Source organism: Pteronotus mesoamericanus, unplaced genomic scaffold (assembly GCF_021234165.1).
Source record: "Pteronotus mesoamericanus isolate MK-2021 breed Mesoamerican mustached bat unplaced genomic scaffold, CSHL_Meso_final contig_73, whole genome shotgun sequence".
Classification (NCBI taxonomy): Eukaryota; Metazoa; Chordata; class Mammalia; order Chiroptera; family Mormoopidae; genus Pteronotus; species Pteronotus mesoamericanus.
Genome location: NW_026555245.1, coordinates 30,024,104 through 30,041,512, shown reverse-complemented (window position 1 = coordinate 30,041,512; position 17,409 = coordinate 30,024,104). Strand labels below are relative to the sequence as shown.

Sequence of the window (17,409 nt, the reverse complement as noted above, 5' to 3'; positions counted from 1 at the left end):
TTCTCATTTGGCAAGAGGCTTTTCTCCTGTATATACGAGTTTTTTTTTCTTTTAATTTTTGATATTTTTTCCCCTGATTGCTTTGATGGTAATGTCCGGCTCCTTTACTAAACAGAGTTGAGTCAGGGTCCTGCTGCCTGGCTCTCTTCTCTGTATCTGGAATCATAACTGCAGGCGTCTGCAGGGGCTAGACGAGAAACCTCACCAGGCGGTGGCGGGAGCAAGGGCTTGGCGGGCACTGGAGACGCAGGGGATCCTGTGTTCTCTCCGAAGAAGGCAGCCACTCCTTACCGCTCACTGATTACTGCTCTGTACGGTGTAGGCACAGTAGCAGCAATCCCTACAATTTTCCATGAAAACCCTGGAATATGGGTTCTGTGTAGCATCTTCTGATGTTTAAATATAGTTCAATTTTTTTTTTAAAGCACCGTAGGCCGACTAGCTCCCAGCCCCAGATTGCCAGCTGACAGCCTCTGTTCCACATCATGTGCTTTTCCACCCCTGATGGCACGCATCTCCTTCCTGAGGCTGTAGGACTGGTGTTCTTATAAGAGGAGGAAAAAGACCATGTTTATTTCCCAAATAAGTAATATACTTAAAATTTTTAGGAAACATGTTAAAGAACTATCCATTGAGTTCTGTTTTATTGGTGTTTTTGTAAGGATCAAAAGGATTATTAAAAAGGATTGCCAATTTGTGCTATTTTTTTTTTTATCAATAGTGAATTGTTTGCTTTTACGTTTTATAATTTTGGATTTTGAGTTTTTCTTCATTGACATTTTATCTTGAGGCTCCTAGGAGTCTAGGAATGAGGAAGAGTCTCACTAAAGTCATTTGCTCTTCTTTCTGCCAGGTTCCCCAAAGACTTTTCAGCCAAGAACCACATTCATGTTCAATTTATTGCTTAGAGGTTCTTGGATCCTCTGGGGATGTAAATTTAAATTGCAAATCCACATGAGGACAGGCCTAGTAGTTATTAATTTCCCAGTGAATGTGTTTTCACTTCCCACCTAGAGCACAGGCCAAACAGCAAACTGCCCGTGTTTTCCTCCTGTGCCAGGGACTGGGTGTTTCCTGGAACAGCCTTTCAAGGGACTTAGCTCATGTACAGTCTCAGTCCTGACTCCTTGTCCTGTGTGGCCCCAAGGCCTCATCTCCGTCTTGGCCACTGAAACACAAAGCCCTGGGTGGTTCAGACTGAAGTGGCCCCTGGAACTGGCTGGGCATCGTCCACACACTCAGAGTTCTGCTTTCATTTCGTTTTCAGTTTTAGAATTTTTCTTATGTTCATGTGAGCTGAACTATGCATTTGAAAAAAGTGTGGTTCATATTTTTCTAGTGTTTCTAGATGTTTTGTCATCAGAGAGCTTTTATATTATTGCTGAAAACAGAAATATTGACAACTGTTTTTTTAAAAGACTTTTAAAATTTATTTTTAGAGAGAGGGGAAAGGAGAAAGAGGAAGAGAAACATCAGTGTGTGGTTGCCTCTCCCACGCCCCCTACTGGGGACCTGCCCCACAACCCCGGCACGTGCCCTGACTGGGCATCAAGCCGGCAACCCTTTAGTTCGCAGGCTGGCACTCAATCCACTGAGCCACACTAGCCAGGGCTGTTGACCACTTCTTTACTGACATTTTTTTAGCATTTTAAGACTTAACAATAACAAAGTGAAGTGAACCTTAGCAAAACAATAATATAGCATTCTTATTTTTTCAATAGAACACATTTATGTTCAGGAGGAAGGCCTTGTCCTTTTCAGGATTAATCTTTGAAGACCTGCATGTATTCATATACTTAAGGGGCAGTAAACAATCCTCAGTGCTGGTTCAATATCCACTAAGGAATAAAATAAGAGATTACTATATTAAAAGCACATGATTTATTGCCATAGTTTATTAAGTCCTTTGAATAAACTTTGAAAAATAACTGCTTTTCTCTGATAGTAGTGCTGCTAAGCACCTGTTTTATGAGGAATGGGGGACTATATATGTTGAAAAAGAATGATACGTTTCTTGTTTTGTTAAGACTTGCTTTTCTTTCTTTTCCTTTATTTTTACTGTTGACACTATTAAGACTCAATTGCTTTTCATTCATTCTTTTAGTGAAAAGCTACTGAAGTTTGACCACTACCTAGTGCCATTTACTCTGTTTGAGTTGGCGTGTTTGTACAAAAGCCAAGGGGACATGGACAAGGCCCTGAAGGCCCTGGAAACTGCGAGGTGAGTGAGGGGACCACTTTCTCTGGATCGCCATGGAGTCAGGAAGGCCAGCAGCGTTACGACGATAGGGGCAGCACATACACGCCCAAAAGTTAAAACATTAATGAAAGTTAGTAATAATGTTACCTTTGCTAAGTTATGCTCAGTTTATGCCCATGCCTTCTGCTATAATTGTGCTGTTTTCAGCCTCCCGAATGCCTGACCCTGTGACCCTTTACAGACGTTAGGATTGTGGGCTTCTGTATGACAGATATGTAGTTTAATCTATTCTAGATCAGAGGTCGGCAAACACTTTCTGTACCCTTACAGAAAGTATTTTTGGCTTTACAGTATAAGGTCTCCATTGCAGCTACTCCATTGTATTAAAAGCAGCCATAGAAGACAATAGATAGGTAGATAGATAGATAGGTAGATAGGTAGATAGATAGATAGATAGATAGATGTTTCCAGATTTAGCCATAATTTTGATAATAATTTGCTGATGTTTGGTGTGTTCAACCATATTTCTCCTTTCCATGAAGGCCCACCGATTTGAAAAAGCCCTTTGAATCTTCTCGCACCTCTCTCTGCTTTTTGTTTACTGTGGCAATTTCAAAGCACTTTATCATTTCTGCAAGACAGTGGCTCACAGACTTGTGGTCATGGCTCTGTTAGCAGGGCCCAAGACCCTATGGTCTGTTTGCCTTGAACACTTCTTGCAGTGGATAAAGAATGCAATTTTTAGCTCTAGGCTGTAAATAACTTAGTGGTTCATTGGTTTGTTCATTTACTCAAATTCAGCAAGTATTCACTGAGCACCTCTTATGTGCCAGGCACTAGTAAAGCCTCTAGACAGACAACTGCACACAAATAGCAATGCTCCTGCTCTCTTAGTTGGAGGGAGGTATTGAATTTAAAAAAAGAAAAAAAAAAAGCACAGCAGTGCTTTGTGCTTTGCCGACATTTACAGTCTGACACAGAGCACTTGGCTGTTGCTGTAGATTGGGTTGATTCTGGAAGGTGTCCTTGAGGAGGTGATATTGTAGTTGATATTCGCATAATTAAAGCCAGTCCGGGGGCGAGCCAGGTGAAGAGTGCCTGGGGAACGTTCCTGGCTGCCGCCACAGTTAACTACCATCTAGACTAGGGAGTTGAGCCTTTAGATTGGTATTGAAGCTTTTTACTTAGATGAGGAATACTTAGAGGAACAGGTTTGGGGACAGAGAAAAACATACTTCAGTTTGAACCATGATATCTTGAGATGACTACTAGGTATCCTCATGGAGACAGAGTCGGCAGCAGCTGTGGAAGCCTAGAGTTCATTGGAAAGGTAAAGGCCAAATGTGCGGATTTCAGAGTCACCAGCACAGGCATAGTGATATTTGAAGCCATGATACTGGACGAGGTTATTTTGGGAAACAACTAAAGAGAGACAGAGAGAAGGGGGGTCTAGCACAGAGCTTTGGGACATGCTATCATTTTAAGTAGAACAAACAATGAGAGCAGGAAGAAATAGCACTGAGTCAGAACAAGATCCAGGAAAGTCAAGTGAACAAGGTGTTTCAAAAGAAGAGAGTGGTCAGTTGTCAAGGTGGCCGCTGAGAGGTCAAGCAAACTGAGACTAGAGAAGTGAACTTGGCCACCTGAAGATCAGTGGTGACTTTGACAAGTGAGATGAGAAAGCAGAGCCAGCTACTTTAGGAAACTCAGGATGTTGTGCTGTGAATAAAACATAGTAATGGGGCAGATGCTTCAGGGGCATGGTGGAGCCAAGAAAGTCACCCTCTTTTATTTTCACCTCTCCTTCTTCTCCTTTTTGCCCTCCTGCCTCTTCTACTTTTCCTCCTCTGCCTCCTTTTTCTTCTTAACGGGAGATAAAAGAGCAAATTACTTTTAAAGTTAATTTGTTGAGAGCGATAATGACTCATACTTCAACTGACATGTATGTGTCATCAAATGTACCTCATGGAAGATTAGGAACCCTAAATACTGTCATTCCAAGTATTTGTTATTTGGTCATATTTAGTGTTACTTAAGCAATGCACAGTAAGGCAAATTTATAATGGTGAAAATAAAAGACTAGACTAAATTCACTGCTGAGAAAACAAGATCAGCGGTGATCAAAAGTCACCGCTAACTGAAGCCAGTACTGACGATGCCCCAAACAGACTTCACAATAGTTTAAGACTGTCAGTTGTCTGCAGTTTCCCATTGCAAAGTTGCCAAAATTAGTGGCCAGACTTTAGGAAAACACTGAATTAACTCCTTTGGTAAACTCTAGTAAGATGTTGATTTAGCTTCTGAATAACAACCCTTATTATTAAAAATAATCCTTTTCAAGGTTAGCAGTAAGTACTACTCCGACCTGTAGAAAATGAAGGGCTATAGAAAGAAAGAAATATCGCTGCAAAGAAAGAAGGTGCAGCTCACCCATGGGCCAAAGCAGTGTGTGAAAGCAGGAGCCCAAAGTCGAAGCCATTCCATTTGGGTCATTCTTGACAATTCTAGCAAAGAGAAGCCATGAATGATTTAAGTAAAGTTTTTAAGTCACCTGTGGATTTTAATGGCCTGACCCTTCCTAACATTGTCACACAATAATTACTGGCCAAACCATTGATATTTGCCTGTGAAAATTGGAGTGAGTGATTTTGGTATCACCAAGTAATCCTATTGTCTTTATAGTGGTGGTGGTTTTATGGGATATTCAAGATAATTTTGGGGAGCGTTGTGCTTGATATCACTTTCATCATGTTTATATGAGGGTGCTTTAACATTTCCAGTTTAGAAAAGGAGGTCACCTTTTTAAGAATAGCTCACAAAATTGTTAACCCCTCCTCATAACCTTGCTGTGTTTGTGAATGGCTTGGTAATTAGGTAGAACCTAGGTATGCAAACTCTGACTTTTAGGTAATCACCAGGAAGCGTCTAGACTTAAAGAATATTGCCGTCCTCCTCCCCTCACAGAACATAATCTACATTTTAACAGTATCCAGGGTTACACATATTCAAGTTTGAAAGGAAGTAAGGAATGAAAATGAGAGGAAGAGTGGATGGTGGTGGTGCTCTGGCATACAAGAAATTTTGACGTTACGATTTTGTTATTATTGTCTTTAGAAACAACTACAAAGATTACTCCATGGAGTCTAGACTACACTTCAGAATTCAGGCTGCTCTTCACCTCTGGAAAAAACTTTCCTCAGACTGATGAGAACGTGAAGGACGGAATTTCGTCTCCATTAACACCAACATCTGCTATAGATTAGACCTTGTATTAAAGTGGAAAAGTGATCTTATGAATGAGAGATAAAAATTAATTTTATTATCAATATTTTCTATAATTTGTGTGGTGCGCTGTTGTTCTATGTGAATGTTTTTTTGTTTTTCCCTATGGAATAATGTTCAGTACTACCTAGAAAATTCTTATATTTTGCCTCTCCAAGAATTTCATATTAGACTTAAATTGGAGAGTAAAGAAGTCTTTTAAAGGACTCAAAGGTACAATAAAGTCTAATTAGATTATTTATTTTTTTTAGTATGGAAATTAATATTGTTTAATTAGCACATGGCTTACAAGTTGAGCCATTTTTAGATCTGTTGGTCGGTTAAACTTCAGAGTTATTTTGTTGCCTAGTATTTAAATTTCAGAGGGGAAATAAAATCAGTTATATCAGAAGAGCTTAATAACCTTCTGAAGACTCCGGAAAAAGACAGGCAGTGTGTGTGAATGGGGATGGGGTAGTGTAGTTAATAGGTTGGAAAGACACGTGTCTAGCAAAGGTGGTGACATATTGTTAATGTTTTTTTAATTCTTCTTGTACGTTAAAAGTGATGACATTATTGAGAGACTATCTTGTTTTTGAATGTACTTATTAAGTCTATTATAATAACAAAATTTTAAAAAGTGTCTATGTAAAGGGAAGAAAAAGTTATATTTTAGACATTATCCTTAGCAACAAGAGCCTAAAATATATATACATTGATTATTTTTCTTAGAGGAAGCAAAGTTCCTGCTGCTTTAAATATGTAAAATATCAATAATTTTTACACTCATGATGTTGGTGAGCGAGGTCTAATTTTCTAATCTCTCTAGCACTGTGACGGTTCCTTGTAAATATCTGGACTGTGTTTGGTCCTTTAATTTGGAAGCGCATCAGGACACTGAGTGGAGGAGAGCCTGACTCTGTGGCCCTGGCTCCGCGGCCCTGGCTCTGCGGCCGGTTAGCAGTCACTGGAGTGACCTTGATGGGGCCCAGCTGTCTGCATCACCGCACCCTCCTGATCTGTGACGCGGGAGAAGGATGTATGATTGCCAAGGTCTCCTTCAGTTTTATAACTCTCAGTATTTTAGGTGTTTATTTTCAACAGACAATGTTAAACGTTTAATCTGAATCACTCCCACTTTGAGTATGTTTTTTAGTTTGCAGTCATCACTGTATCTACCCCCAACCCTCCAAATACGTATGTTTTGTGACGAAGGACCAGTTTGCATCCAGAAGGAGGGGAAAAAATTTGTGAATCAATGAATCAGGGCTTTGTCCTATTTCTGCCTCTATTTTGAAGACTAACTTGCCATGGGAGCATGTGCAGTTTAACAGAAATAGCCCCAGATGGGGAATCAGGAGCCCATCTTGTAGTTAATAGTTCCTCCGCATGCCAGCAAGTCATTCACCTTTCAGTTTGCTCACGTATTTGGCCCTGACAGTAGCCCAGATTATGAATTTATTCCCTGTTACACAAACCTGTCCCCAGTAGGTGTTTGCCTTGGTTTCTTTAAGGTGTTAACTCTTGACCAGTGCTGAGGATGTATTTCCAATGGGAGATATTAATACAAGTTGAGTCAGAATACCACCCCTTCAGATGGTATGGTGAAGATCTCAATGTGAGCTATTGTAAATTATGTAACTTTACTGTAGGTGCAGACAAAAGAGAAAATAAAATAAACTGTCAGTACAACAAGTAGTGGAAAATATGTTTAATAATTATTTTTTATAGAACTTGGAAAAAAGTTTATAAATTATTTAGAAGAGCTTTGGTAGCATTATTTTTTTAAAGTACAAACACCCACATTGCTTTTGTGAGAAGCTGCAAGTAAGAGCAAAAACCAGTAAAATTCTCTTTCTGGTATGAAATGAAAAAAAGTTAAGCTAATAGTGGTTATTTTTATTTTATTTTAGCTCTGCATTATAAAGAAACAAAAATAATTCATATCTGTTTAAAATATTACTTATTTTTCTTATTTTTTATTACTTCCTATTCTTTTTATAGTTGACTGGTAATATGGATAACCTAGCCAGTAGATTTTTAAGTGCTGTTAATATCACTAATGCTACAAATATTAATCTGTTTCCTGCCATGTTTAAGATATTGTGGTGACATCGGTTTCTTGTAACATGAGCTCATCTTGTATTTTTGGAGTTATTTTGTGACGCAGGGTGTTCTGTGTAGAATGAGTACTGAAGTGACAATGTTTTATCTAATGTTTTGAGGGGCATATGTGGTAGCGTTGGGCTGCCAATGTGTCTGACAGTTTGTGTAGTTCTTGGTATAATTGCCTTTTTTAAAAAAAATTGAGAACCAGAGTTCTGATTGGTGCTGTATAAATTTAAGACTCAAACAGGCTCTGCTTTGTAGGATGGTGACAATGAAGGCATGGCTTCTGCCTGACCTCTAATGGAAGATTCACTACATCAGCTCTCTTATGGACATATATTTTAATGTTTCTATGCTTCCTCTCGATACAAGAAGATCCCAAGTTTCACTGGAAAACGGAGTCCATTGATTCCCTGTCTCTTCTGTGAGTAGGTCCAAACTGTAGGAAGATGAATTCCAGATCAATCAGCTTCAAAGAAGATATTAAATCATTGAAACAATCCAATGGTATAACCTTCTGTTTTGCCAAGCTGTAGTTTAGCAGAGCTGTGTGATTGTCCATTTGTACCTGGCCTGGAAGCTAATGATTTCATTTTGAGGTTAAAACACTGTATCAGTCTTTGATTAGGGTTTCAAATTAGGGCTTCAGACCAGTGGGGTGTGTGTAAAGATGAAAGCTGCCCCCTGTCAGAGAAAAGTATTTTCTCTTTTGAAGCTGCTTTCAGAGGTTGTTACCTTGTGATGCACACTGATAGTCCCTCCTACTAACACTCAGTATGGTACTAATTCTCATCCATTTCTTTAACGTGACTCTGTTGATGTTTTCAAATAGATGTTTTTCTTCCTTTGTACATTAAACATAACAATTTTAAAAAAGGTCTTTGTGACCAACTGGAAAAGTTTCTGAAAGTACTTATTCATTGATTTTTTTTTTTCATATTTTGGTTCCTGTTCTCTCCATATTTATAAATCATAAATTCAGATACATTTAATTAAAATGAATTAATGAAGACTCCAGTGATCATTTTATGCCCAAGATATTGTAGTCCACACGGCCTGGAAAGGATCTGGGGAAATTATCTCATCCTTCCTAATCTCTAAACAGTGTTGTTTCTCCTCAGTCCTGCCCTGTCCAGTATGGCAGCCACTGGCTGTGCGTGGCGTCGCAGCGCTTGATGCATGGCTGGTGGCACATGTTGGAATGATGCTGAGTGTCAGGGAGCACTCGTTTGCACACGCTGCAGTTCTGTTTAGGGGTTTCCTACTAGTGTACTGTCTGGGGTTCTGGCTTTTACTTGCTGACAACTATGATCACCCAGGCACCGTAGCTGCATTGTCAACTGTGGTTCAAATACATATTGGTGGGATTTGTTTTTCCCATTTCAGTGCCCATAAACTTTCATTTCATCATGTTCTTTAGATGATCAAGGTCATCAGCACATTTGAACATTATTCTTTCCCTACCCCCCAGGGCTGCTTATGTACTAAACTAAGAGAATTTATTTTTTAAGATCACTTTTTTAATTTGATTTTAAAGACATTCTTTGCTTTTTCAGATGCAACAGCACAAACAGAGTTGTAGAGGAAGTGACTCTTACCTTTGAGATTTTAGTAGATTTTATGATTAAAATAACGTTTTCAATCCCTTGACCTTTCAATATTTTTATATTATCAGTTTCATCATTGAGTCAGCTAGATTAATATTACTAATTAAAGACTTTTAGGCACTAGTTAGCCACTTACAGAATAACCTGGCAAAAGTTTATTTAGGGTTATATATTTTATGCCTTTGCTACCTACTGTTATTTCTAATGTGTATAATAACTAAGTGAAATGCATACATATATTTGACATTTTTAATCTCTTTAGACATTTTGATCAAATACTCAGAAAAATAAATAGGAAACAGCTTATAAATATTAGACAATACTTTATACTATTCTTTCAGAAGAAGTGCAGGATATTCTCCAGATTGTTTTTCCTCCCCCAGACCAATTATTTACATATTTTTTCTTTATTTGTCAAAGTGCTTGTTGGGACACCCTATTCCTGCTTCTCATTGTTGGTAGTTTTGTCTTTTATACATCTTCTGTTAGATTTAGTTGCATCAGAGTGTTGAAATTGAAACATAGTAAAAAGGACAAATCAGAAGTTACCATGGGGGAAAATACCTCCTGTGTTGGGCGTTTGCTATCTGACCTTGACGGTGCCGAAGTCCATGCCAGTCTCTTTATAATGTTGTAAGTGCAGAAAGAATTGGTGCAAGGACTATTTAATGGATTGAGGAGACTGAGCAGGTTCTTGGTCTGACCCATCCAAAGGGACCTATGGGTCTAACTTCAGAGGAAGTCCACCCCTCCTTCTGTCCAGTTACAAATGTGTCAGCACAGTGATCCTGTAACATGGCTTGGCATGGAAAAACCAAAGCAGCCACCCCACTGTAGCTAACTAACAAAGAATCCATACAGATACCTACAAATTGGGTATTTAATGGGAAAACTCAAGATACTTGTACACCAAGCTTCACTAAGACTTTTGCATATTAATATACAATATACCTTTGTATGGCAATCCAGTAGTTCTTGGAAACACATAATTTAAAAGATGAGCGTAAGGGATGCTGGCTTATCGAGTGGGGCTCTGCCCTGCAGAATCTTCCCAGTTGCCACAGATGAAGAAATAAACTGTCCCAGACACGATTTGCCTGTCAGGAGAGGAGGTAGTGATTCCCTCCAGTGGAGAAGACCCCGAGCCCTTTTCCTGAAGTGGCTTTTATTGAGGACAACATGCGCAGGGGTATACAGCCTGCATGCAAAGCTTATCAGTCAATGCCTAAAGGCTGTATTTACAGAAATTTGCCTCAGCTCAGGGTCTGGTAGGGTGGCTCCCTAAAACCTGCAAAAATAAACTCATCCTATGCTCGAACTCCACACACCAGTACTCATTTAACTCGAGGGCATTCTTAGCAAAGCAGGTTTCATAGGATTTGATGCATTCCTTTTCCAGGCCTAATTGCCCCCAGGAACCGCCTGATCCAGATCAGGGCTGTACCTGCCTTTAGCGTTGTTTCAAGCCTGAGTCGGGTGAGGGGAGCAGAGCAGCCAGGAGATGAGGAGACTTCTTTCAGATGGAATGAGTATTCTGGCCACGTCAAAGCTGAGGGGTGAGGGTCTTTTGCCCCTTCTCCATGTCCCCCCAAGTCCTTCCCTGATGGCCCGTAAGCGACTGTGCCTGTCTTAGGTTGCCCCTGCCGTCATTGACTAACCAGCCATCCTCCAGGGCCAGGTTTTGCAGGGGGACAGGTTTTGTCTCCTCTGTGGCCTGTTTTCCCAAGGCCTCCTTGCTCAGCTCCAGCCTTGGGGCCCTCTCACCTGTCAGCGAGGCTACAGTTCCTGAAACCAGGCAGGGCAGTTCCCAGCAGCTTATCAGGGTGGGAACTTTTGTTTTATTGCTACTTAATATTTTCTAGTATATTGCTTTTAATTATTTAGGTAGCTTGTTTGGCACCACTTAGGAAAAAAAATGGTGGTCTCAGTGCAACACAACTGATAGCCAGAGAAGTTGGATAAAATGAACACATTAAAGAATATTACTTATCATTTCAGTTTTAAAGGATTTACATTATTTGAAATGCTGGAAGGTCTCAATTAAAAGGGATGACTCCTTGCTTTGGAAATCATGCAGGCATTTTTTAAAAAATTAAATTTATTGGGGTGACATTGGTTAAAAAATTATAGGTTTCAGGTGTACAGTTTTATAACATGTCATCTGTATTTTGTACTGTGTGTTCATCACCCTGGGTGAAGTCCCCTTTCATCACCATTTATCCTCCCTGTACCCTCTTACATCTTTCTTTGCCTCCCCTTTCCCTCTGGTAATTACCATACTGTTGCCTGTATCTATGAGGTGTTACTTTTGTTTTTGTTCTTTTTTTTTTGCTTAGTCCCTTCACCTTTACCACCTAGGTCCCCAACCCTTCTCCCCACTGACAGCAGTCAGTCTGTTGTTTTCTCTGAGTCTGTTTCTGCTTTGTTTGTTAGTTTATTTTGTTCATTAGAGTCCGCATAGGAGTGAAATCATATGGTCATTGTCTTCCTCTGACTGGCTTATTTCACTTAGCATAATGCTGCCCAGGTCCGTCCGTGCTTTTTTATGGCTGAGTAGCATTCCATTGTGTACATGTTCCACAGTTGTTCCCTCGCCCCACACACATCTACTGAATGGGCACTTGGGCTGCATCCAAACCTTGGCTATTGTAAATAATGCTGCAATGAACATAGAGGTGCATCTATTCTCTCAAGTCATTGTTTTGGGTTTCTTTGGATATATCCCCAGAAGTGGAATCTCTGGGTCATAAGGCAGTTCAGTTTTTAATTTTTTGAGGTATTGCTTTCCACAGTGGCTGCACCGGTCTGCATTCCCATCAACAGTACACAAGGGTTCCCCTTTCTCCACGTCCTCAACAGCACTTGTTTGTGGATTTATTGATGGTAGCCATTCTGACAGGAATAAGATAGTATCTCATTGTGGTGTTAATTTGCATTCCTCTGAATTTTAGTGACATTGAGCATCTTTTCATATGTCTATTGGCCATCTGTATGTCCTCTTTGGAGAAGTGTCTATTCAGGTCCTTTGCTCATTTTTTAATTAGATTGTATTTTTGGTATTGAATTTTATAAGTTCTTTATAAATTTTGGATGGATCATTAATGAATGTGTTCTCCCATTCAGTGGGCTGTCTTTCTATTTTGATGGTTTCCTTTACTGTGCAAAAGACATTTTAATTCATTCTTATCTTTATTGGAGTCAAGTGTTCAGGTGGCAATTTTGCGCATAGCAAATGAGTTTAAATGATTTCATTAACTCACTTTTTTTCTGAAGTGGTTTTATTATTCATAGTAGACAGTTGTTTTCTCTACAGTGATTTGTTTTTTATTTGCTTTTTTATGAAAATGATTTACATGAAAAGAGAGATTATGGTAAACATTAGAAATCTTAGGCCATTTACTTAATGTCTTAAAAAACAGAAACCTTAGAAACCTATTGGTTTCTGTTTAACCAAGATTTACAGAAGAACACATGTATCTCACTGATATGTGCTGTCCAGAAAAATTACTTAATTCTCAACACTTTTGCATTCTCATGATGTGTTAGAGGAAATTTTTATAACTAAGTAGTTTATTTTTTTCCCCTTTGCTAACTATTGACATTCAAATACCTGAATGAATACCAGCTGACTTACTTATATACTAGTGTTTTAAAATATTTATTTGCACATGTTCATAAGAACTCTTGAGGTTTTGATGTAAGTTTCTAAATCATAGGTAAAAGCAAAATATATGTACTTAATAAGTGAGAAGTATTATTTTATTAATGAAATTTATTTCCAAAGCAAATTTATTTTGTAGGTATTTTACTTGGGAATTTTTCTTTGCCTTAAAACACACAAACAAAATACCTGTCTTGTGATCTAGTCACCTAAGAACCCTTATGTTACCTTGTTATGTAGGGAGGTTTTGAAATTCTTTGGTAATGTTTATTTTTCACTTTTTTTTTAATTAAACCAAAATAGTTAGAGACCACTGTGCTTTGTGAATGGATGTATGGTTTCCTGTTGAGTCATCAAAGCAACCTGTATGTGCTTTATAATTCAATGTATTATTAGTAAAAATTGCCAGCACTTTGTTTCACTTTTTCTCATTACATTTGAACTTAGTCTTCTTTCTTTTCCACTGCCAGCCATCACAATTTTACAGAGCAAGATACTTTTAGAAATTGAAGATGTGTGAGTTCTATATAAGATGAATGTGTTAGTAGCATCCATCTGCTGATCAAGTAGACATTGGAACTGGTACCAGAAAGTGAAATAGATTGTAGCTGTAAAAGCATTTTATCAATATAAGTCAAGAAGGAAGAAGAAAACTGTGAAACTCTGATATTTTTAATATAAAGCTGGTTCCCAGTGAGGATTCACTTGCTGATTTTGTGTTAGTGTTATCAGCTATGATTGGAAAGCTAATGCTGATGTGAGATCAAATTTTCACCCTGAAGGTAACAATCCCTGGAGCCTATTTTTAACATTAAGACATTTTTGAAAACAGATATCATCTTAGAAGTTGTATTTTTAAGTGCAAATAAATCATCTTGACTTGAAAATCAGTGTTTTTTTTTTTTTTTCATTTGTTGTATTACAGAATACCCTGCATTATTAGATGCATATTTAGGTTGCCAGGTAGTCTCAATTCTGTATTTTCATATTGCTACAACTGGTTTATCTACAACATGCGATTGAATTTTTATTTAAATAAATTACACTTGATGGAATTACAGTCTTATTCTGGTGTGTCTGTGTGTGTAAGTTGTACATATCTATTTTGCTGATCTTTAATTGCAGTGCAACGTACACCTGAAGTTTTGTTTCCTGGTAATACTTTTTTTTTTTTTAAACAAACTTCCATAGGCAAACCTTTGATGGCCCTTCTTTATGCCGTGTTCTTGGCTGAGCAGTGGACATGAAGAGATAAATGGGCTGTACAGGTTTCCTGAGGGAGGGGTGCCTTCTTGTTCATCTTTTTATAATCTATTTAATAGTTCTAAGATTTCAATGAGCTGCTAATAGGTTTAGTTTAAAGAGGAATTTTCAGCATTCCTTGTAACACAGTGGAAAAAAATTTGGTCTCTTGAAGTCAGGAGGTCTGAATCTGAGGCTGAACTTGGCCAGGCAGCGGGGTGTGACTCCCCCTTTCCAGCAACTTCTTTGGCCTTTGCCTAATCCTCTGTAAAGCGGGGACAATTCCACAACCTTATTCAGTTCTAAGGAGGATCAAAGGAGAAGGGATGCAAAAACCACAAAGGGCTAATCCAGCATAAAATGCTTTCCCCCTCTCATCCCTTATATGAAGTAGGGTAAACTAACATCTGTCACAAACCGGCTGCTCCTGCCTGGGGGTGGCTTTTCATATCGTGTTTCAGTAACAGGTTCTTTCAGTCTTGTGGTTCTGCCATCTTCAGTGTATAGCTGTGAAGGTCTCCGCTGTTCTGCATCAAGTTGCTGAAGGGCTGTGTGAGGGAGGCGATGCGTATCATCTGCTCACATTCCACTGGTTCAAGCTCAGTCCGCTTGCTTGGCCTAATGGCAAAAGGGGCAGAAAAATGCAGGCCAAGTGGTGGGCTCGGGGAGAAGAGGAGATCGGTGTGGTCAACAGCGTGTCTCTGCCACATCCCATTAGGGCTGGACCCACCATGGCTTTCCCGACGTCTTCCCTGCTTTCACGTTTGTCTTTTGTTTTTTGGAACAAGCAGCTTTTGGAAACATACTAGTTACAACTCTTTCAGTTGAAAGTAAAGGCACCGACGTGAGCTAGGGTACAAAGAAAGACCGGAGGGGGACTGGATTAAACGGGTAAAGGGTAAAATGTGCCCTGTGGAATCCATGGGCAGGAATGTGGGCTATAGATGAATAATGTTAAGCACAAATTTAAAAATGAGCTCTTCGTATAAAACAGTTTGCAGACTCCCACATATCTAAGAGGTAGAGTGTCATTTGAGCTTTTTGGGGGAAAAAAGCCAAGCATATAATCTGAAATTTTAATTAAGAAAATTTGACACTCTTAAACAAGAAGCAGCTGTGAGGGGAAGATTTGTGTGCATTTTTAGCCCCACTTTGAAAGGCTCAGATTGTCTCTGTAGCAGAAGGCAGCAAATTGTCACAAATCTTGTTTTCTGAGAAACCAGTTATATCAACATTACGGCATGCCACTGCTACAGCAGGCATGCCAAAAATAACATGAAAAGAACTGACGGCAAATCTATTTAGAATTAAGCCAGTAATTATTGCGTTTGTGATCATTTCCAAGAATTGTTCCTACCCAAATATTAAATGGAAAATAAGAAGAGCTCATTCTAGTCCTGAAAGTTCCCATTTCCTTTTTCTTTTTTTCTTCACTTAACAGTTTATGTTAGTAAACTAGTGATAGTTTTATTTTTTAATTTTTAAACTTTATTGTATTTTTTCCCATTACTGTTTAGTCCCCTAATACCCCCTCCCCCAGCAGTCACCGCGCTGTTGTCCACGTCCACAAGCGCTTTTTCCTTCTGGCTCAATCCGTCCGCCCCCTCACCAACACCCCCTCCCCTGGCTGACGTCCTGCTCTCCATCTGTGAGTCTGTCCCCATTTTCCTCTTTAGTTCAGTTTGTTCATTAGATTCCACATATAAGTGAAATCATACGGTGTTTGTCTTTCTTTGACTGGCTTATTTCACTTAGCATCATGTTCTCCAGGTCCATCCATGCTGTTGCAAAGGGTAAAATTTTCTTTTTTACGGCTGCATAGTTTTCCATTGTGTAAGTGTCCCCTAGTTGTTTTATCTGTTCATCTATTGATGGACACTTGGGCTACTTCCATGTCTTGGTGATTGAAAATAACACTGCAACGAACATAGCGGTGCTTATGTTCTTTCAAATTAGTGTTTTGGGTTCCTTCAGATAAATTGCCAGATGTGGGGTCACTGAGTCAAAAGGCAGATCCATTTCTAATTTTTTTGAGGTATTGCCATACTGCTTTCCACAGTGGCTGCACCAGCCTGCATTCCCACCAACAGTGCACAAGGGTTCCCCTTTCTCCACATCCTCACCAGCACTTGTTTGTGGATTTATTGATGGTAGCCATTCTGACAGCTGTAGATAATATCTCATTGTGGTTTTAATTTGCATTACTCTGATGATTAGTGATGTTGAGCATCTTTTCATTTGTCTATTGGCAATCTGTATGTCCTCTGAAGAAGTGTTTATTCACATCCTTTGCTCACTTTTTAATTGGGTTGTTTGTTTTGTTTGGTGTTGAGTTTCCTAAGTACTTTATAAATTTTGGATATTAACCCCTCATCAGATGTATTGGTGAATATATTCTCCCATTCTGTGGATTGTCATTTTATTTTGTTGATCATTTCCTTTTCTGTGCAAAAACTTTTTAATTTGATGTAGTCCTATTTATTTTTTTCTTTTGTTTCCCTTGCCTGGGAGATATATCCAGTAAAAAGATGCTGTGAGCAATGCCTGAGATTTTGCTGCCTGTTTCCTTCTAGGATTTTTGTGGTTTTGGGTCTAACATTTAAGCCTTTGATCCAATTTGAATTCATTCTGGTGTGTGGTGTAAGAAGTTGGCCTAGTTTTATTTTTCTGCACATATCTGTCCAAATTTCCCAACACCATGTATTGAATAAACAGTCTTTAGCCCATTGTATGTGCTTGCTTCGTCTGTCAAATATTGACTGTAAAGGTGTGGATTTACAACAAACTCTTGAGTTTTGGCAAACTCTGGGTGAACATGGAGATAAAAATGGTAATAACGAAACCTATGTAGGGATGGAGCTAAACACTATTCCTTTTGTCCAGAAAATGGCTTCTCTGAAAAGACTTGGAATCCTTTATTCAGGAAAGTGTATTTTTTAAAAACGATGATAACATAATTATTTAGAAAATCTCCCTTTACTAAGTATTTGTACAGTTTCCGTCACTTTTCTATATTCCTCCTATAAGTTAGATCCATGAACAGACCATGTAAATATTTATGGTGTTCATTAATCTTGTATAAAATGTGTATTTTCTGACATTTTAGTGCTGTGGGGGATGATTCTTTTCTAACTCTTGGGAGGTTTATGCATAACTTCTATCTAATGAGAACAGGATACATTCTTCCTGCGCCCTTTCTTCACCAGGTGATCTTCCTAAGGCCAAATGAAGCGAAGTGTGACCTCAAAAGCTGACTTACTGACTAGCTGGCAGAAAGATAAATGCTTCTGTTAAAAATAGCTGCATGATGTATCCTGTCACTGAAACTG

General features: G+C 38.9%; 1 protein-coding gene across 1 annotated transcript in view; it reads left to right on the top strand.

Moving 5' to 3' along the window:
• Positions 1 to 7,400, top strand: part of TTC39B (tetratricopeptide repeat domain 39B) — a 134,407-nt gene extending 127,007 nt beyond the window's left edge. The window contains 2 exon segments of the mRNA XM_054583176.1: positions 2,105 to 2,221; positions 5,315 to 7,400. Of these exon segments, the coding sequence (XP_054439151.1) occupies positions 2,105 to 2,221; positions 5,315 to 5,405 (208 nt within the window). The 3' untranslated portion in view covers positions 5,406 to 7,400.
• The last annotated feature ends 10,009 nt before the right edge of the window (positions 7,401 to 17,409 follow it).